The sequence below is a fragment of the Strongylocentrotus purpuratus genome, unplaced genomic scaffold, assembly GCF_000002235.5.
Source record: "Strongylocentrotus purpuratus isolate Spur 01 unplaced genomic scaffold, Spur_5.0 spur5_scaffold_5, whole genome shotgun sequence".
Classification (NCBI taxonomy): Eukaryota; Metazoa; Echinodermata; class Echinoidea; order Camarodonta; family Strongylocentrotidae; genus Strongylocentrotus; species Strongylocentrotus purpuratus.
The window spans coordinates 24,802,838-24,824,961 of NW_022145611.1; the positions used below are offsets into that span (position 1 = coordinate 24,802,838).

The window sequence follows — 22,124 nt, forward strand, 5'->3', positions numbered from 1 at the left end:
GATCACAGGTTAAGAGAGTAACATTTTTCTCTTCAATCTTACTGAAATTTAAAATTTAAAATAGAAATGACATAGTCAATAGACATATATCTTTAGTAATCAGATCTATAGGTTTGTCAATGATGATGAAATCTGATTTTACATGAAATATACTGCTGTAATTCATGATGAGTAATCTACAACACAGTTTCCAAAGCACTTTGATAACCCACAGAGATTTCAATTCATACGTGATCTTTTTAAAGACCATCAAGAAAAATCCTTGAGACTTACTTGCAAGATTGGTAACATGGGGAAGAATATGGATCTCCTCTAGCACTACTGCACAAGGTAGAGTGATGGTAAGATCACACCAGGTCTCCTCTGAGGAGAAGGTATGGGCCCAAGACTGCCTGCTACGTCGATTAGAGAGGGTTGGTAGCAGCAAGGACTCTGCTGGTCGAGTTGTCATGTTGCTACAACTAATCACACCTGTAAGAAGACAAGCAAAATCAAATTCTATTCATACACTCTAGAAGCATGATGAAGTCTAAAACAGGGATCTTTGAAAAACAGTTTTCTTGCATTACTTCTAAAAAAATAGAAACTCATGTTATATCCATTGGTAATTTATACCATCTACTCCTCCATAACTTTATCTGAAAATTGCAACTAAAATTCAACAATATCACCAATTGTGAAGGGAATTCAAAATTGATTGCACTATCTATAACTTGCAGCCTCATCTAAACCCTAATATTACTTTCACACATATTTGATAATTTCAACTAAATGTTCCAGCGATTGCAAGAATGCAAAAGAACAATTCACAAATTAAGTGAACCAAAAACTGCACAGGAATGATTTTACAAGGGTGCATAAAAAATTCAAATGGTCTGAATGTGCAATGGCGCCAAAGAAATATATGCAAGGTCATATTGATAAGTCCTGGTTTAATGGAAAGCATACCGTAAGGAGCAAAGTTTGTGAAGCCTTCAACATTCTCCTCATCAACAGTTGAGGATCCCCTCTTGGTGAAACCGGTGTTGGTACTGCTACTTGTGCTGCTTGTGTTGGATGATGGAGCCTTAGGGGGACAGGTAAGTTGCATGATGGGGGAGATGATGCTAGGGTTGGGATCGATGCTTGCTCGACTGCTGTTGACCAGGTTGGCACAGATGATCTCAATTCCTCCTGAAAGACACATTTTAAAATATTTTCATAACCACTTGGAATTTTCTTATAATACACAGCTGCAAAATTACGGGGCACAAACTTAAACTTCAACATCCGGAAATACACAAACCTTGTATCCAGTAGAATTCTAATCACTACAACAGTTGCACAAACATTGCAATATCTCATAGTGTGACTCGGTCACTTTGCAACTGTAATTGTCTTTCCAATTCTAACCTTATTAAATTATACATTCACATCGTATTATATTTTAATATATACAAATCTGAAATGAGTGTATTTATTCTCCATGTCAACTCATCATTACCTTTACTTTCTTATTTGTTTCCAGTAGTAACAAATTTCTTTGTATTCTTCAGAGATTTTAAGAACCAAAAGTTCAATACCCTAAAAGCCTCACCAATTTCATGCATTGAATCCATTGCAGTAGGACTGTTGAGGACACTCAGTGTGTACCACAGTAGAGGTTCTGAAAGCATCTCTCCCCTTCTTCCATTGGCACAGCTGAGATAGGACAGGATTGCTTGAAGGACAATCCTGACATGTGATGCTTCCTTGTTAAGAGTAGCCAGGATCTGGAAGATATGGTCTCCTATTGATAAGGGTTCAGCGCTCAGAAGGGGCTCACTGCCCTGTGAGAAGAAGCCTGGATTCAGCATGGCTGCCATGGCCATACTGCTGGAATGTCCTAGAGCAAACAACAAGTTGGACACTGTTTCCTTGTTAGTGAGGACAAGGTCTGCTAGTCGCAGGGGAGCAGCAGGTTGAGACTGAGGAGGCGCTGCTGCCCAAGAGGCAAAAGCGCTGCTGGCTGCTGCAGACAGACCACTCACATCTCCATTCCTCTCCTTGTCATCATCGCTCATAGAAGTGGGTGGGGTTGGGTATGCCACGCCACCACTGTGCAGGGACCCCCTGCCTCCCACAGGTGACCAAACTGAAGTACCGAATGGATCTTGTGACACCGACATCTTCAGAAGCTCGTTGACAAGCTGCAGAAGTCCACACATCAAAGCCTCTCTACTGTTTTCATTATGCAGCACTCTCGATGCACCCGCCTTGAGCTTCCCAGCCAGAACATTAGCCAGGTTGGCTCGGGCTGAGCCCCCATTCTCACTGCCCAGCTGGGTCACTCCACTTCCATCAATGACATGTTCATGGATCAGTAGAGTAATGTTATCCACCATTGTTGCAATGCTATTCAGGTCTGTAGAGCTAAAGGTCTGCTCCAAGATAAGCTCCAAGAAGGTGATCTGGGCATCCAATGGTCCTATTCCTGCACTGATGGCCTCTCTGTAAGTGGAGGATGGGGGATGGATAAGTAGAACATATGTCTTGATAAAACAAAATTTAATCAGTATTTAAATTAGTATTATTACACAATATAGGTATCATTTGGGACTATCAACCAAAATCATTTTGCCTCATATATGTTCATATTACTTCTAAGTATCTTTAATTAAAGCAACCCCATATCATGTACTACAGAATACATATAAGGTAAGGAACAAATTCAAACCTTGGTTGAACTAGAGTCTGCACGACCTTCAACAGTAGGTTCTTGAGTGCCTTTGCTCCTGCAGATGGTCCAGAGAACACCCTCAGATGTAATCTGAGTAGCAGTTGATGAAAGGCTAGAGTCACAGTTGGCCCAACCTAAAGGTGAGACATACATCAAGAAAAGTCTTAGTAACCACTTATCCTTAACAAGTAACAACAATAAAATTCATCATACAAAGAAAAAAAATAACAGTCTTTTCAGATTGAGATTTAAGACAAATAGTCATTGAAATAATAAAAAGCTCATATCTTACCTGAAAGTCTTGGTGTCCAGACCTTCGACCCTGGAATGATCCACCAGACAGGAACTTGACAAGAGAGTGAAACATGTTTGGATCATTGACCATTGAGTTTGCTACTGACACTGCATCCTTGGTAGAACCCCTGGTGTTGATCTGGACTGTCAGCACTCTGAAAGCCAGACACCAAGTCCACACACTGAGAGTGTGTTCTTTCCGTAGAGTGGCCAGCATGTGACTGATGGATGGTTTGTCCAGGGGAAAGCTTGGCACTCTGGAATCGTTAAAGTGACTGGTGTTTCCATCTGTATCATTGATGCTTCCCTCATTGATTGTAAGCCACAGCTGGAGCAAGGAATGCAGTCTGATGCGACCTGCCTCAAGTCCAGCAAAGAGTTGGTGGAAGCATGCTGCCAGAAGGTCTCTGGAGGATCTCATTGTAGGGTGAATGCTGCTACTGCTTCCACTCATGGCTCTACTTGCTGCCAGGTCATCATCAGTCTGCCCCATATCCAAGAGTTCTACGTCTGGTTTCTCTTCCGGTGCAAAGGCAGGTGGAGGTGGAAGACTAGTGAAGGTCTGACTGACGGTTTCTGCCTCCATCAAGCTGGACATCTTCAAAAACCATTCTGCACTCATCTCCAGGTCTTGGTCCAATCTTGCATCAACTGCACTTGACATCCGTGGGGTGAAAGCTGATCCTGCACTTTCTCCTCTTCCATCTCCTCTGACTAGGATTTTCAGTTTGTCTTTCCTATTCTTCTTGGCGTAAGCGAGAAGAGCTGAGGTAGGGATCTTGACAGGATCTACCATGCTCCCAGCTCCACTCTTCAGGGCTACTTTCTTTGGAGCATTCTCACCAAAGAGACCTCCACTGGTCTTCCATGAACCAAAGAGCAAATCCATGTCTACCAGGGGATCATTGCCTCCTTCTCCTACAATGTCTGGATCTCCACTCAGTTCATCTGTAAAAAGAAAAGCACACACAATCATAATATATACAAGTGGTCAAGGGGTAAGTTTTGGATTTGTGTCTTCTCCATTATTCTTATATTTATAGAACGCCTTTTGAAGACTCTTCCAACTGTATCAGTAGTACACAGACTGTACTAATTCAGAATGAGTTTCTCACCAATTTTGCACCCTATCGTAACTTGAAGTTTAATCAATATCATGCTTCAATTGAAACAATGCAAGAAGATATGGATTGTTTCCACAAGTTTCCTTTATTTTGATGTCGATTTTAGGCTCTGTACTCCTTTTTCTTTCTTCTCATATTCATGTTAAAGAATAATGGGATGGTATAATATGAGAAGAGTGAATTAACCCTCTCCTTACTCAAAACTAAACAAGCCATAGACTCTATGAATGCATATTATCATGACTACAACTGTGAAATGGTTTTAACATACCAATGATCAGAGGTTCTTCCAGGGCTTCATTCTCCTCTCCTTCTCCTCCGTTACCACCAGAATCATACTCTCCTCCCGATGCATTGTTGACTTCAGCCTCCGCGGCATCAGCAGGTGCACCGGCCTCGGCCCCACCACTGGCCAGGGAGTCTGCTATCAGGTCTGGATCAGCACCTGTGGCTCCCATGGGAGGGGAATAGGAAGCTCCACCTGAAGCACCGGCAGGCTCCTCCACATAGGGGTACAATCTCTCACCTGTAGGGAAGAAAAACAAGTTATAACTAGCAGTTTCCTAAAATTGTTCCCCATTTCACCCTATTTAAGTAAAATTGTAATTGCATGAACTCAAGCATGTCAAGGCACCCATTTCATAGAGTTTTTAATGTATGGTTATGTCAGATTAGAAGAAATTTCCTTGTCCATTGGTTAGCTTTCTGTGAAAAATACAGTGGAATAAAATTTATAACAATTAAACATAATTTTCCTGACATACTGTTAAGATCAAAACAGAAACATTTCACAAATTTTAGAAAAATCAAAAATATTTCTGAAAAGAAGCTTTGTCTGAAACCATTACTCTACTCAGATTTGGCAGGAAATTGTCCTATACCTTCCAGGATATCCAAGAGCAGGCAGGTGATAGCATGTGAGGGCCAAGGACCTCCCCAGGCAGAGTTACCAGCGCAGTACTCACTACTGCAGAACCTTGATACCAGCTGTATCAGCTGATCTTGACTCATGATCTCAGGTAGTGTGATGGCTGGTCTGGTTGCATTGGCTATTCTAGCCAGAACCTGTACAGCAAGTAGAAATACATGCAAATTTGGTCAGTCAGAATCAAAGGCTAAGATTATCTTGTACTAGAGGATTAGATGCACCCTTAATTTGAATATTCATGGCATGGAGAAAAAAAGATTAATGGCACTTTCTTTGAAACATGACAACAAATACAACTGCAGTCTAGGGATTATTTTAAAAAACAACACAAGACAACATAAATACAGGTATAAACATGATGGAGCATATAATATTGTAATTTAGGAAGAAAAAAAAGGATCATATGAATGAAATGTATGAAAAGTTTTGTTCTAGTATAAAACTTGATCTCTTTCAAATTATTTATTTCTGGAATATATCATCTCTTAGACAATTTTCCACTACACTCAATCTGATACACATTTAATTTTGCATACATGTGTACTTTCTTCTCTTAATTTTTTTGTTTTCACTATACTTTATGATTCAGATCATTTGAATGTTTTATGCACCCATGATTTTTTCTTTCTTCAGTACTTCATTTCCTACCTTGCAAGTGACAAGGAACAAGTCCACATGGCAGGTGAAATCCATAGCCAGCAAAAGTCTTACTAGCCCCTGGACAACAGGAATACACTTGTCCCTGGTGAGCAGAATGGTCGAGAAGAGGTCACTGGAGCCACTTGAGTTGCCATCCATGGCTCCGCGACTTGACCCTCCCTGCACAGACTTCTGACCTCGGGCACTGCGGGCAGCCATCCTGGCACGCAAGACATTCCTCACTTCCTGCACGGGTCAATAGAAGACAAAGAGTTGGTGGTAACTTAAGCAAAGCAAAATGACCAACAAAAATTTGAATCAGCGGGACTGAAGAATATCAAGATGTATACAGGGCTTAAATTAATCCAAGGCCACCAAGGCCATGGCCGTGGATGCCCTTTTGATTGGCCTCAATGCCCCTCTCATTGGCCTTGGAGATTTTGTGTGCCCTTTCAAATTATTCCTATTTGTGCTGTAATATAGGAATGTGCCCTTTTGAAAAGTGGCCTTGCCCTAAAAATATTGAAATTTAAGGCCTGTGTATATATATATATCAAGACGGGGGTGAAAGCCCATCAAGACAATAAATCTTGATAAAGATGTCAAGTCTAAAATATTGGTGCACGTATCAGAATGAATGAAAGGTTAATCATCATTGCTTATTTTGTTTTCTTGCATTGCTTTCTCATTGATATGCCCAATTACACATATAACATAACATATAATATACATGAAAACCACAATAATCTCAAAAACAATCAGATTTGTACTCAAAATGTAAAATAGCCTTTCAATTTTTCAGTGAATTTATTCCCCAAATTGTTTTAATTATGCTGTCTTGTAGAAGAATATCATTATTGAGTAGAAACTCTATCATTACCAAAACAAACAAATACATGAGACATGGTGAAAATAAAAAGCTAATAATAAAAAGTGTTTATCATGTTGACATTTTTAAATGGACATTGACACAACCCAAGACAATCAATCACAAGACAAATGCAACATTTAATAATGAGATGCAGCAGCTTTACATTTAGGAAAAAAAACTGAAAAATCAGCAGAGTCAGAAATTGATACTGGTACTCATAAAACGAAATGACAGCATATCAAAATCACTGAAATTAAAGCCATAAATATATGTGCTGGTTTTGTTTTCATGAAATGCTATTTGTACATCAGATGAAATAATCTGTATCGGCACAAATGTTGAATTTGCAATGCATTCTATTTAACAGACAACATGAATTAGTGCTTTTGTTAGTTGGTAGGTAAGGTTGAGTTTGATTTGGTGATTTTTTTTTACCAAACCTTGGTTGATTTCATATTGGGGAAAGATTTAGTACGCATATATTTATTTTACTTAAGAATGCACTTGAATGTTAAAGATGGTTAAACCCAGACAAAACCTCTGCAAAATTCAACTACTGGGACTAACAATGAATTTTCATTCAACTTACATAAGCACTCACAGGCATCTTTACACCTATATGGTACTTCTGGGAAGATGTAATATTGAAACAAGTGTGTCTTTCAATTAAAGATCGAATCTGAATTGAAACCTGGAACATTTTTCACCCAAATAAGCCTTAACAAACTTAAGGATTGCAAATTTAATGAAACACTTTTTTTTTTCTTTTTTTTTTTAAGTTTGCACTGTTTGTGCTCTGTTTTAATGAATATTGCTTCATTGGCCCAATATGTTTGATTTCTACTTTGAAAGTGCAAGGCTAGGCAAAATTCTGTTCTTGTCTATAATTTTGTGACAGCACTACTAAGAAACAGACAATCTAAAGTTCAAGAACTGAAATAAGAGAGTTGGTCAGGCAAAGGTAAAGAAAATGGTTATTGTTGACAACAAAGATGTTGACAAAAAGTAAGTTGAAATGAAAATGCACACTAATAATTACTAAGCAATTTTTTTCAGGAGGTGGGGGTTATATAGAACAAGATTGTAGCAACTGAATATCCTTTTTCTTCTTATTGCTGATAAATACAGCTGTTTATTCACTATACTCAAAGCCTATACAAAAAATGAAAAAAAACAATAAGACTTTTCCCATTTGCTCTCCTGAGCATAATCTAAACATCAAACATTAAATAATCATGCATGAGTTGAGAATGCAGCAAAAATAGTTGATGAATATAACCCAAAAAAAATCTTCAAATAACAAGAGCTACAAGAGATTTTGTAATAACAAAAAAATTCTTGTCTAAATTAAATGAACATGCTATTAAGTTTCAATTTCAATTCATCATGTAATATATCCATAACAAGGGAAACGCTCTCGGCGGTCTCGCCTGCATAACGCAATTCAATAAGATAAACCAGAACGTCAATGACGTAGCGCTCATCCGCATCTCACAACAACAAATATCGTAAATTTTATGTGGTACACTTTTGAACTGGTCAAAAAATAGAAATTTGATGCCCTGGAAGGGACATAATTTCATTTCATTTGCATAAAGTACATGTACCATAAATAATCAATGGAGCAAAATCTCACAATTCTGTGTAGAGGTTTATTGTTCCAAATTTAGCTCTACCAGATAAGGCAAAATCGGTCAAGAAATGAGGGAAAAGAAGCAATTTTTGTTATTTTTTGAATAAATTTGCATAAATTACCATAATTAATTAATGGAGAACAATTTCAAAATTCTGTGTACAAGTTTAGTGTACCAAAGTTAGCTCTACGATATAAAGCAAACCAAATCAAAATCGGTCGAGAAATGAAGGAGAAGAAGCCTTTTTTGTGATTTCGAATAAATTTGCATAAATTAGCATAGATAATGAATTTCACGACTCTGTGTAGATATTTTAAATCCCCTCCTAGCCCTATCATATGAAACAATCAGAATCAAAATCGGTTGAAAAATAACGAAGAAGAAGCATTTTGAAAATCTTAATGTTGATGCCACAACAAAGTCTAAGTTTGTTGAACTTACATGGCCTTTGACCTTAACTTAGTGACCTGAAATTCTACTCACATGATTGGGGAGACTTGATAACCCTATAGTCAAAGTTTCATTGACTAAGAACTTATACTTTAAAAATTATACCAAAAATTCAAAAACTTAACCTTAGGTTAAGTTTTTGATGTTGACGCCGTCGCCGTCGCCGTCGCCGTCGCCGCCGCCGTCACCGGAAAAGCGGCGCCTATGTCTCGCTTTTTGCTACGCAGGCGAGACAAAAATGGTTGAATTTATGGAAAAATTCAGATATTTCAATTCTAATACAAAAATTCCCATGATCATCTGTTCAATCAAATGCATGAAGAGTGCAAGAATGACCAATTTATGAATCCCTTAAAATTTACTCATGAAGCATGTATTGCGCCAATGATGAGAAAGCATGTAACACAGTTAAATAGCAAGTCAACAGAACAGAGGGAACAAAACACAAGGGCAATTCAAAGCTGAAAAACAGTGACATTATAAAACCCCATCATGCCAGGTAAACCCCCATTGATGAAACTACCTTGGCTACCTGATGATAGAGTTTCTTCTTCAAGTGGAAATCTGAGATGGGATCGCCTTTCGAGTCTTCTCCATATTTGGCCTGACTTGACTTCTGGTAAGGGCAGAAGGGAGGAAAAGATGCAAAATGCGTCCCACATATTCATGGTCCCCGTAAGAATACAGGGAAAACAAAAAGAAAGCAAATTCTAGCAATCGATGACAACAAGTGAATGGAAAACAACATGGAAGCAAATGCCATGACACAATGACTCATGGAATGAAATGAGCAATTCACAGCATGAACAATTAGAAGTGACAGTAAACTCCATCAAGAGTTGATTGCATTCCTGTCTATCTGTATAATTCTGAAAATTACAACTTATTTCATTCACCCACTAATGAGGACATACATGTTTTGGAGAGCTAAGCCATAGCCTTTTGTGATCATATGAAAATGGTGAGTCTGAATGTATACTATAACATGACCCAAGCAGTATGGATACAACATATTCTTCAAGACATTGGATAGATCATAGAACCATAGCATATTTGTGCATAAGATATATAAAAGAAATGGACTTTGAAGTGGTGCTTGGAGAAGTAAAATAGCTGATTACAATTTTCCATGCATTCCATTTTCCACCGTCAACCAAATATTCGTTTGTTATATTTTTTTTTCTGTATATTGGAACCCTGTTGTCATACATTGATAGAACCTCAGTCTTTGAATTGCCACATTGACCGAAAAAAAATTCTCCCTTTTCTCTGAAAGACTTAAGCCACTTTTAGTTCTCACATACACATAGTTGTTTCATATTCATCAAAAAGTAAAACGTGTGATTAAAGGGTCAACAAATTAGTTTGACACAGCAATCAGTTCAAATAATTAAACTCCTTTCTCTAAAACTATTCTTTCACAGCAAATTTGCAAAATGATTTATTGCCTCAAATTTCAGTGCTTGCAATTACAGCTCTTTTGCAAATGAAAAGCATAAATACCTACATAAGTAGCATGTGATTGCTAAACCCCTTTCTATAATTCTACAATTTGGAGCTGCAGAATGCAGCATCTGACAAGCGCATCTCATTTTGCTTTGTGTCTAGCTCATTTACTCGAGTCTAAATTAACGGACTGACCTTGCCTCCCTTGATGTCGTAGAGCAGGTCCTTGTGGGACTGGACTTGTTTCTTGACCCCCCTGACCACGTCTCTCCCGCTGGTGTGGGAGCGTTGGGAATTGTTCCCTGGAGCCTGGAGTTGACTGGTCAAGAAGTCCCATCTGTTACTGCCACCACCGCCTTGGACTCCTCCTCCTATCATACAAGACACATTTGATGCTTAATAGCTGGTCTGACTTGAAGGGCTCAAGATAAAGTTCCCTGTATTCTAAAGTTTTCCAGAGTAGTTATCAAAAAAATTTGTCTCCATAAAATCATCTCTTTTGTTATTTCTCTTGCAGAAAATGAAAACGTGAATATTTTTGGATATCTTTTCGTCAAATTCTGAGAAATTTGACATACCAGCAATGCTTTCAAACATAGTATAAAAACAATGTAAAAAAGGCTAGACAAGGACTACCAAGGACTACCCAGAACAGCTTAGGTAAAGTATAAATAATACATACTCTACCTCTATCTAACCCCTGTAATAGTTTTAACAATCTTACTAACAGCCCATTGCAACTCCATACATGACTTCTACACTACCTCTGTCTGCCTGGTGATCAGGCATGGCTGTAGCCCCTCCTGCTGCTCCTGCACTGGCACCTGCCTCGGCATCCTGGGTGGTATCAGCAGAGGAGTGGCCAGTCGCATGGGTCGCACTGCTGTGGTCCAACACACGAGACAGGAATAGTAAGACCCATCCAACTAGTGGTAGATCCAGTGAACCTGTAATGACATGAGAACAGAAGCTGATGTGAAAACCATTACCAGTATGGTATATTTCAAATCAGCTGGATGACACCTTTTTCCTAAATCACTTAACTTGAATAATTTAAACATATTTAATCTGATTAAAAAGATTTTAAGAAACATAAGAGAAAAGCCTATCAATCGTGACTTAATGTCTAAATGGCCTTTATACACAAGTTCCCATTTAACAGGTGTGAAACTGTGCAAAGGATACACTAACTATTCATAGGTAGGTACAATATACAAGTAGTCAATAAAGTATCTCAATTTACTTCCATTTCAGACCCACTGATGACAATTTCAACACAATTTACCTTCAGGCGATCCATAACTGCTGACAAACTGATTGCCAAGGAGAGGTGAGAGCAGTTCAGTGAGAAGTCGTAGAAGATCTTCCAAGACATTGCTAGCATTGCTTGAGGCCAGGGATGTTTGACCAAGTGAAGTCAGGAGGAGAAACACTCTGCGAACATACAAACATAACAAATTGTTATATAGGACGAACAATTTGTAATTAGTTGAATTAACTGAGTACATTGATCACATACAAAATACAGTAAAAATTACATATATTGACTGTTCATATGCCACTCAAATGATATCCCATGTGCTTCATTTTCCCGCCATAAAGTTGTTTGATTGTTTGAGTAAATACTTCTCTCTCTTTGGGGAAGGTGGTATACCTATTAGAATCCTAGTGATAAAAAGGGTAGTTTTATGGTCAATGACTGGGGGGGGGGGAATCATTCCATTAATATTTTATCATAACTATTCAATTCATTCATTAGATGTTCAAATTGTCTGTGCCAATGAGCAAACATAGACCAATTAGAAGAGAATCCATACCTATCTTGAGGGAACATTGTTGGCTGATCTGACTGGAAGAATTCCTTGAGAGCAGCAGCTAGAAACTCTCCCCACCATTGCCTTGAGCCACACACCCTGACCAGTAACGTTCCTGTGAGTAAGCTCAGTCTTGGGGTTCCCATCACACACAGGTGCCTGAAGATTGACTTGCATGACTCTGCATCCAAGGCACAGCACAGGGACACAGGCAGGGCCATCGCTCCTTGAGTGGTGCTTAGCAGCACCTCCAAGAGATGCTCGCACATGATGCGTAGCGCATCGGTGGAGGTGTTCTTGACAGCCAAGGCAGGGCTGGAGATGGGGACCATCGTGTAGGGTTGATGGGGCTTCTGTTGACGAAGCCTCAGGATGGTACGCTGAACAACATTCAACTGCTGCTGAAGCTGCACACATTCCACATAGGCCTTGCGGATGCTGCCGTTGGTGTCCATCTTCTCTCGTGTCTGGGTGAAACTTCCATCCATCTGACTCTCTGTCTGGAAACTCTCATACGCTTGAAGGAGTTTCTGAAGTCGGCTAGTGGCTAGACTGTACCTGCACTGGATGTCATCCAATATTGCCATTGCTAGTCCCACATACTGTTCTTTCCGTAGTTCTACAAGAGATGGATCAGAGAGGTCTCTGGGCTTTGCCTCTAGGTGAATGAAGGAATGACCGTAGAATGTACCCAGAGGAACCTTAGACTTTGGGCTGTTGCTTCCGTAGTTGCCTACAACAGTAATCTGAAGTGAGTGAACGACATAAAGGAAAATATATTTTAAGGAAATAATGCTTCAGAGAACATAGCAACTTATTCCTACATGACCATATGGTCTTAGCATTTAAGACTTAATATTTTGTTCAAACCACAGTACATTTTTTGTATATGCACCGTTACACAAACTAAACAAAAGATTTAACAGACTATTGTTGCTGCATTCTGTACAACATACAAAGCGCAACATATAAATTTGTTGATAATAGAAACTAATACTAGTGATGTACATGAGTTGTCCATTCCTTCAAAATATCCTTACCTTCAAGTATCTACACACTGGAGGAGGTAGAAGGTCATTCAAAACTAAGTCCCTGGATTCAATGTCCATTGCTACAGCCAACCGCTGACCGTCCACTTCTTCTAACTGGGTCCATATGTCCACTGATAGAGAAGTCAGATCACTGCATGCTGGAATATATACATCAGTCAGGACGATAGGGCGACCAAAGTCAAGCACAGCATACCTCCTTGCTCCTGTAAGTAGGAAAGTTAAGATCAAACTGTTAAATGAAATTAAGAATAAAGCAATGGGATTTTTTTAACGGTAATCTTCAATGATATTGAAAGAAAAGTTTTGTAAGAAATTGGTCAATTTAAGGGCAAAAAAATTGCTTTCAGGTGTCAGGTAACTTGCTTCATTGTGATACCAGACGGAATACACATCATGCAATATCACGCTTTGACTGATCGTTTCCATTGAGATTTCTTGCACGTGTCGGGCACTTTACACTATGTGAAATCAGTGAGGCACAAGTTCCCAAAGAATATAGCTCAAACTGTGGTTGTCAATGCTAGAAAATGAACACTCCAAATATGAGACAAGACTTCCAAATGATCTTATATGACTACAATACAATGTTAGAATGCGCTTTATAACTTTAAAATGGCTATATCATCATCTACATTTTAGGCACAGTCACAGCTTATTATACATGAATGCCACTTCTAGCACTGAAGAAAAATTTGGGACTAGCGTTAGATTCCTGTGAATGTGAATTCCTGTGAGGGCTTAAGGTATGATATTAATTAGGACCTTACCTGAATGCATCCTCTCAATGACCATCATATGTGACGATGGAGGATGAAGAAGATTGCGTACCAAGGATGCACTGGAGGGAACACCTTCATCCAACTCAAACTTCAGATCATCCTGAAACAAACAAAATTAAATCAAATGATATCAATCTCAACTTAATCATATATTGCATTATTCTTATTAATCCATTTTAGACGTTATAAGAGCATTTGATTTCGAAAGTGTTTACCAACTGCAGGAAACAAAACATGATTGCCAAATTTATGTTATTATGATTAAATTACTACTGCATACCTTCAAATTAGTTTTGCTCATAAAATGCAATGGATAAAGTTATACTGTCCATAGATCTAATTGAAGGGCATGTAAATTTGACTTTATTGCTAGCTAAGCAAAATGCACCATCTGATTGCAAGTTGTATATTGTATATCCATGTACCAAACACCATCGACATCATGGTGTATACATGCAACACTTGAGATACAAACTTGGCATGGTGCACCTACAATATTTGTGGAACAAACTTAACTACTTCTTGATAGGAGCAACTTGTTGAGATTTGCTAACCTTTGAAGAGGATTTACTTGATGATTTTCCTCCCTGAGAGCCTTCTCCCGGCTGACCATGCAAACCACACTCATCATCAGGGATACTGTACATTAGAGGGGGCTGCTCTTGAGGGACCTGCCCTACAGCAGGTTCAGAGGGAGGGGAGATAGGCGGGGTCATGAATAGAGGAGAGTTCTTGGGACTTGGTTCTGCCACGCCCTTTGAGGACTGCTGAAATGAGAACAGGGAAACAGACCACACTCATTAAGTATGAACTAATGGAAACAAAGAAAAGTAAATAGAGGAAAGTACATTTGAGGACAAATGATATAGCTACCACAACAATTTTTATATAGACTTAGATTAGAAACCACATCCGAGTTACATTGAAGTCTAGTCCCAAATGTAAATAATTATATTTAAGAAGTCTCTTTGAAAACCTGAACTCACAGACACACCTGCATTATGAGAAATAAAATAGTAGTAAATTATTTGAGCAATTGGGTATCTCAATTTATATATGTTCTTCTCCTTTATATATATATATTTTTTATATTTGTCATTAAAAACTGGGTGGATAGTGACATTATACCAGATGATGATGTCAAGATTAAACCCAAAACATAGAAAGCCAGAACTAATTCATGCACTATCTGTAAAAAAAAAAAAAAATAAATAAAAAAGGGGATATTAATAAACTTACCCCTGACATGTAGTTGTACTTCTTGAGTTGAACCAAAGCCTTGGTCTTTTCTTTGAGCTTCTGGAGTTGTTTCTCAGCTGTAGCCATGGCATTGGTCAGGGTAGCCAGGTAGGCTGGTGTGGGAGGGTTCCCTGGCTGTGCAGCATTACTTTTACCACCTTGGCCTTGAGGCATAGGGTGAACACTGGATGCTGTGTGTATACCTAAGAGTCAAATTATGAAAGGGACAAACTTAAAATGTTTTCAATTCACTGCTTACTTGTATACCTTTGTAAACTGAGTACATGTCGAGAGTAGTGATGAATTGAGTTCGATTCCGGAGAATCACAGTAAAATTATGAGCTGCTAGGTTACTCTTTGTATATTATTGGAGTATTACATGTATTGTCAGTGAATACTGACTATCACATGAGAAGAAGAGGAAATAATGTATCCTATAGAAAATACTCTTGAAATTGCCATTGCTCTATAGAAAGAACAGACAATGTGCTAAAATTCATCTTAATCACACTATCGTTTTCAATATCACACTAAATTAACTTACCTCCTCCAATTCTCTCAATGTGTGCTCCATCACTCATGCCACAGCATGCGAAATGCAATGGTTCTACCTCCAGGAGCCCCTTCATGAAGTAACCACCACTCGTTAGTGATCCATCACCATTCTCTACTCCGACGATCCCTCCCAGGGCTCCCTTGCCTCTCAAGGACATGCCCTTGCTTCCTGGTTCAGCACCAATGTCAAAGGCTCCTCCTCCACCCAGGGTGACTGGTGGTAGTCCCTGATGACTGCTGTAAGGTCCCACTTCAGTCCAGATCTGGGGAAGAGGGACAGAGCTTGACGTGGTGGTGCCGGTGGATGCAGTGGAGGGGCCAGTGGAGTCCAGTTTGGATGGCGGGCGGGGTGGCTCCACATCAAATAGAGTTGGTTCCAGGGGTGTGCCATAATAGCCAAACCTGCAACAAAAGACAAAGTGATATCAGTATCAAATGAGTAGGTGAGGGAAGCACTGTATCTTCTTCTTGCATCTTCTACTTCATACTACACAACTCTTTGACAATGGACTCATTCATAAGAGAGAACTATGACTTATCTTTACATCATAAAATGATAATTCGTCCTATAGGATCTCTCTAAGAATTGGAGCTAATGAGTGGAAATAATTATCTCGCATAAAACAAAACCCAACTTACCCACTTACAGAATAGGAATAGCCCTAATGCTGTTCTACATCCCATACATTAAAGTTAATACTCTACTAGAAACACTATCTATCAGACTCCAATCCAATCCAATCAAAAAAGATATTTGATATAGCATCTTTTCCTTGCGGGTACAAAGCGCTGCACACACTGCTCCACAATGTTTGGGCCACTTATAAACTAACCAGAGATCAGTTAAGTATAAGTAGGCTGCTGACTGCTTAAGCAAAGGAGTCTGGAAGACGTCTTCTAAAAGACTTACTTTGCCCTAAGCATGATATGCTGTGGCAGGGTAGCCTCATCCAGCTGCCTGGCCGCTGCCTTGAGCATGGCCATGCAACCCCCACTGACCGCCTCATAATCAGCATGCTTGACCAGGCCTAGGATGACAAAGAACCAGTGTAGGGAGCCAGAGGATGGGGCACATGCAACTGTCGGTAACCACTGGAGTAGGCTCTGCAGGAGGGCCTTCTGGAAGGAGGCTGCAACATTGGGGTTCTGACTTCTCTTGGCACACCTGAAGGGAAGATATAAATAGGAACTGATTTGTACACCATGTTAATTTCCACAGGATGTGTCTTCATGTGAGTTTGATTTGCACATTATTTCTACATCTCTTTCACTTTACAAGATACTTGTAAATTTCAATTGGATGATTAATTCAAATATTGATACAATGTACTCTAAAAATGGATAGTTTTTTAGGATACATCTTAACAACTTCAATTCTTTAAGGAGCATCGACTGATAAAACAGCTCAAAGAGAACTTAAACTAAGTTTGTGGCAAAAAGGAAGAACTTTAAAATCATCCTGCCCAAAAAACTACATTCCATGAGCTCTAGAATGCCATTGAATGAAAGTGACTCATTAACGACCAAAGCTTACCCTAAGCAGAGGGCCAAAAAGCGGCTACACTTGTGAGCTAGACTTCTTTCAGCTTCCAGGTAACAGATCCTGATGATCTCTGGTAGGATGTGCTCCGTGGCTTCCACCAAACCAGAAGGCCTAAATTCGAAAGATGAGGGAATCATGAAAACTGAATAGTTGCTGAAGATGAACACTGGTTTACAGCAGTGTGTGACACAGTTTTCCCTCCTTGTAAAGATTAAAAGGGCAAAATATACTGCTATTGACATCACAGGCTTTCATGTAAAATAATAATTTTTTGCTAACCCTCCTTTTTCTGAAAAAAATGCATCTTAACCCTTACATTTTCGGAGATTGCGCCGCAACCGCTCGGAATTTTGAATTGACGTTTCATGACTTTTTTCCCTCAAGTCTTACGCACATTTTGATACCATTTTCGTCAAAATCAGATGTACCTGTAAGGTGTTACATAACAATTAGTATGCGCATGTCATCAAAAAAGTGCTATAATTGCATATATTCATGTACAAGCAGAAATGTGAAGCTATGAATTGATATCAAACTGCTTTTATATGTTTCTCAAAGTAACTTGATGTATTTCAGAACAAAAGAATACATTAGAAATAAAACAATAGATATAATAAGAAATAAAAAACAATAAAATACATAAGAAAATAAATAGTTGACAATCGCATCAAATTTGCATAAATTATCATTATTAATTACTTCAAATAACTTTTTTGTGATAGAAAAGAAGTTTCATTTGAATAATGAGTAACAACATTCAAAAAGTGGAGTCTGACAATTTTTGTAAGGATTCTAGTTCCCGATATATATTTCCGTGTGGAACGAGGCCTCCACTAGTTCATAATTTATGCAAATTAACCTATTGATTTTCAAATATCATAAAAATAATGAAACCTCATGAATTTGAGATGAAGGAAACATTTATTCAATACATTTTCAAGATTCTTCACAAGTCTACGGACAAATATGTAGAGTTTTCTGTAAAATGCATAAAATTTGCATTTTGCATAATTAATTAGGCTTTAATGAAAAAAATTTGCATATTAGCGAAAAACTAATTATACCATCTTGTTCCTTACGTAAATATCTACAAACATGCAAATTTTCGCATTCATCGGACATTCGACGGCCGAGATCATAGGGGGGGGGGGGCCTGGGAGGCCCCCCCCCCCCAGTCAGAGAGTGCTCGAAATAGCCCAGTACAGTAAGGGTTAATCACCAAATGAATTGCATAAAAAATCTCTTCAATATTAACAAGTTAATTGCTCTACTAGGTGGTGATGCAGATGGTGATGCAGATCTATCTTAAATGAACAGCTAACATGTTTAAATTGCTCTCTATAATAATACAAAATAGTAAAATATATAAATGATGAAGAAGAAGAAGGAGGAGGAGGAGGAGGAGGAGGAGGAGGATAGAAATAACCATAATTTTTTCTTTTCTGCAAGACCTTCTTATCTTACCTCTCAGGCTCTGATATGTGAACTCCTGCAACCCAACATAGAACATCAAATGCTAGTAGCTGCTTCTGCTTGTGCTCTGTCATGCTAGATGATAGGGTACTTGATGCTGTAACCGTGTTGAGCAGGTCTTGATGGAAGGTGGAGGACTCCACCATCAGGGCTCTTTGGATTCTATACAGATAAAAGCCACAGGATATTAGAGAGAAAGAGAATAATGGATTAGCTCATAAGTCGATTAAAAAGTTCACAAATAGTTGTATGCAAATGTCTTGTAAGCTTTTGAACAACCTTGTAAATTTACTTTTGCAAGATTCCTCTAAATATCTTGAACAGGAGAGGTCCCCAATGTTCTTCCTTATACAACTAATGAAAACATTCTTTATAAGGTTGTCGAAATGATCACTTCTCAATAATTTTACTCTTTTGAAATCTAAATTGTCAAAATCAGCAAGGTATTTAAAATTTTAAAGGAAAATCTATACCGTAAAGCTCTGTGTATAAGACACACTTTTTTCCCGCCAAAAAAATAATTGAAAGTTGGGGTGCGTCTTATACACAGGTGCATCCTATACAGAGATTTACAGTATAGACAAATTTTTGATAAAAGCAAGATCATTTTAACATCTTACTTTAATGTTTTATTGTTATTTTCATACAATGTTCAAAGGGCTATAAAGTAACTTTTTCAAGAGCCATCTACAAACCTCTCTTTGGGTAGGTTGACCTTCTTTGATTTGCAGACTGTAATGGAGAGTTCTTGTATCCAATCACATCCACTGTACTTTTCCATGTCCTTGCGAAGCTGGACAGTGGTCAGTCTATCAGCCAGGTCCACATTGGTGTGAAATTGAGGAACAAACGATGATGCTGCAAATGGAGAATCATACAATATCATCTAGTTTTCCTAGAAGCAACATTCTACAACTTGTTACGTGACTAACTTATGTTGGTTTTTCATTTGTATAGACCATGTCATAGATTTTGACAACAGCTTACAAAAGTTTAATACATAAAATCGACTACATTGCACAATTAACAAGCTTAATTTAAGACAAAAGTTTTTAAATCTTAACAAACTTTTAAAGGGAATAGTCAGTGACTTGATAGGTTACAACTAACAGGTTGTCAAAGAAAGAATTCCTCCTTAAACTGACAAATTCTGTTGGGTCCATACCTTGGTCTGAACGAGCAGCTTTGGACCTGCCGTTCGTAGCTTCAGCACTTCCTTCATCACTGGCCCAGATGTGTAGAAGGAATGACCTGCCTTTCCAGAGCATCAGCTCCTTACTGGTCAGCATGACTGTCCCTGTGTGACTAGGTGTATCCACAAACAGCTCTAGTCCACAAGGTCCACAGAGGACATCCTCTCTGTGTCTCCGCAGGAAGGACGACTCGGTCAGAGCCGACCTTTGACCTGATGACTGCTTGGAGGATCCAGCTTGTGGTGGAGTGGATGATCGTCCATTGCTAGGCCCAGCTTCATCGCCATCAGCATTGTCTGTGCCAACTGCTCCAAGGAATGGAGGTGGAAGATCTGGAAGATCTACGTTTTGCTCTTTGGGTTCCTTGGATCTTGTACTCGATCCAGCATTCATGTTGAAGTTGATATGAGCATCGATAGGTGTTGATTTGATGTTCATCTTTTCTTTGTCTCCTATTCAAAGCAAGAATGAAAATGGAAGTGTTTTTAATGAGGTGTTAAGGGTGATAACCTTCATAAGCTTTTAGATACTACATGTAAATATATGAATAGCATTAATAATCCTATGTAATATTGTTACAGGGAAATCCAACCTCGACATCAAACTATTCGAGAGGAAAGCAGACAAGTCAGAAGAGTAGACTGGTGAAAGTTTCTATGAAACCACACAAATAATGAGAAAGTTATTAATGTTTGAAAGTTGTAATCAACATAGGTATGGGCTCTTTGCATTGGTTGAATCGGTAATGTCTCTGTGATGTTATGGCGGACAACTTTCCCTTTGTTCCAACACATGAAATAAGAAAATTTCAATTTTTCAAAATGTTATGACTCAGGAGGGTCTGGTCTCTTTAAAGGACCTATAATAATATGCTATCCATAATATATTTTGCGAAGTGCCCCCAGGGAGACGGCACTTGGGAGAAAAACAGAATGTATTCATTGCACATACTACTTTCCCTGAATTAAATGCATTGAACAGGGTTAGATTGTAACTTTTATATACACTGAAAGCTAAATAGGTCTCTGACATGATAATGACCGTTGTTCCGCTGAGATTATGTCTGGTTACACTGAGACAGAAACAGAGTACATTGTATGGGTTAGGGAGGGGAGGTTAAGCAATCTTCAGGTACAAATCATGAGAGACGATATGCTCTTCTCTACATGAAGCAATCTTCTTGTTTCATCTGCTTACCTGCTCGATATTTTTCACTCTGCTGAAGCAGAGTGACCTGTATCCCAGGAGGTGCAGAACAGAAGGGGAGTAGACTGAACTTGATGTCTATATGACCCACTGCACACATCCTGGGAAGGACTATCTCAAACAGGTGTTCTTGACTTGTAGAGCTGCAATAAACAACAAAATAACACACTGTAAAACATCTACATCAAGTGTGAACAATTATGACTTTCTGGGGTTAGGTTCTTCAAAAAGATTATGTTTAAGGTCAATTAAGAACAGTTACAAGATATTTAGAAGTGTGGGTGTATTTCATGATAACTGAAGTCAAAGAAATGTGAAAATCAGAATTAATTGCACTTATAATACAAGACATGAACATAACCTCTTTAGAACCTATACCAACAAATATTGCCTTTCCTATCACTACCTGAACCCAACCCCCTTCCCTCTCCCTGAAAATGTCCGTCCATTTCCACATGCATTAACAGCTTAAGCTGAAGTCTTTAATTACTCATTATTCCTAAGTATCATTTGTTCACACTTGCACAAGCATTGCTTTTTAGTGGACCCCTCTGTTTCCAACATGTATTTTTCACATTTTTTTAAAATGCTTATCATTGATTTGTAATGTTTTGTTGGAAACATGAAAAAATTGAAATAGAATTGAAATTGTGTCATCAAACTCTGTGCTAACTTTGGGAAATCACCATTTTCATTTTGCATTGATAAAAAGTGTTTCTGCGGACACCTTATGACTTAAACTGCTCAGGCTCACTCACCCATCAGGCTGGAGCTTCCAAGTCCTGGTATGCTGAAGAGCGTCTCCCTGCTGACGCTGGTGTAGGTGCTGGGGATGACGCCTCTGCTGCTGCTCCTGCTGGATCTCTGTCCAGGACGGCGGTACCGTGGCGGAGAAACGGGGCACCAGGATCTCAAACTTGGTGAGCTGATGCAGCGTGTGAAGTGCAGAGATGGTCAGGTTAGAGTTGATGATGAATTCTTTACCTGCAAAGCAAAAATGTAAAATATCAAGTTGAGACTCTGTCTTAATGTTTTACAATAATCTTCATTGATCTGCATTCTGAGTAAATAAAAAGTAAGTATTAAAGTAAAATAACAAATATATGGTGTATTTACTTGTATACTAAAATAAATATTTGACCTACATAAAACATGACTCAGCATATCTTTTTTTCACATTTGCAGA

At 38.7% G+C, this 22,124-nt stretch overlaps 1 protein-coding gene across 6 annotated transcripts in view; it reads right to left on the reverse strand.

Annotated features, from left to right (window-relative positions):
* LOC577866 (baculoviral IAP repeat-containing protein 6) overlaps positions 1-22,124 on the reverse strand; it is a 55,250-nt gene that overhangs the window by 21,412 nt on the left and 11,714 nt on the right. The window contains exons 12-37 of one of the 6 annotated variants that reach the window (XM_030998429.1): positions 21,697-21,922; positions 20,930-21,081; positions 19,705-20,184; positions 19,235-19,397; positions 18,531-18,701; positions 17,058-17,177; positions 16,434-16,688; positions 15,513-15,925; positions 14,969-15,171; positions 14,284-14,493; positions 13,718-13,829; positions 12,939-13,153; positions 11,902-12,644; positions 11,370-11,518; positions 10,849-11,031; positions 10,280-10,455; positions 9,162-9,254; positions 7,144-7,182; positions 5,693-5,929; positions 4,998-5,181; positions 4,388-4,642; positions 2,991-3,940; positions 2,696-2,832; positions 1,577-2,469; positions 949-1,173; positions 274-471 (exon numbers count right to left, since the gene is read on the reverse strand). In XM_030998429.1, the coding sequence (XP_030854289.1) occupies positions 274-471; positions 949-1,173; positions 1,577-2,469; positions 2,696-2,832; positions 2,991-3,940; positions 4,388-4,642; positions 4,998-5,181; positions 5,693-5,929; positions 7,144-7,182; positions 9,162-9,254; positions 10,280-10,455; positions 10,849-11,031; positions 11,370-11,518; positions 11,902-12,644; positions 12,939-13,153; positions 13,718-13,829; positions 14,284-14,493; positions 14,969-15,171; positions 15,513-15,925; positions 16,434-16,688; positions 17,058-17,177; positions 18,531-18,701; positions 19,235-19,397; positions 19,705-20,184; positions 20,930-21,081; positions 21,697-21,922 (7,182 nt within the window). Of the gene's footprint in view, positions 1-273; positions 472-948; positions 1,174-1,576; positions 2,470-2,695; positions 2,833-2,990; positions 3,941-4,387; positions 4,643-4,997; positions 5,182-5,692; positions 5,930-7,143; positions 7,183-9,161; positions 9,255-10,279; positions 10,456-10,848; positions 11,032-11,369; positions 11,519-11,901; positions 12,645-12,938; positions 13,154-13,717; positions 13,830-14,283; positions 14,497-14,968; positions 15,172-15,512; positions 15,926-16,433; positions 16,689-17,057; positions 17,178-18,530; positions 18,702-19,234; positions 19,398-19,704; positions 20,185-20,929; positions 21,082-21,696; positions 21,923-22,124 lie in introns of all 6 variants that reach the window. The other 5 variants (XM_030998430.1, XM_030998428.1, XM_030998432.1 and 2 more) reach the window with 5 other exon arrangements.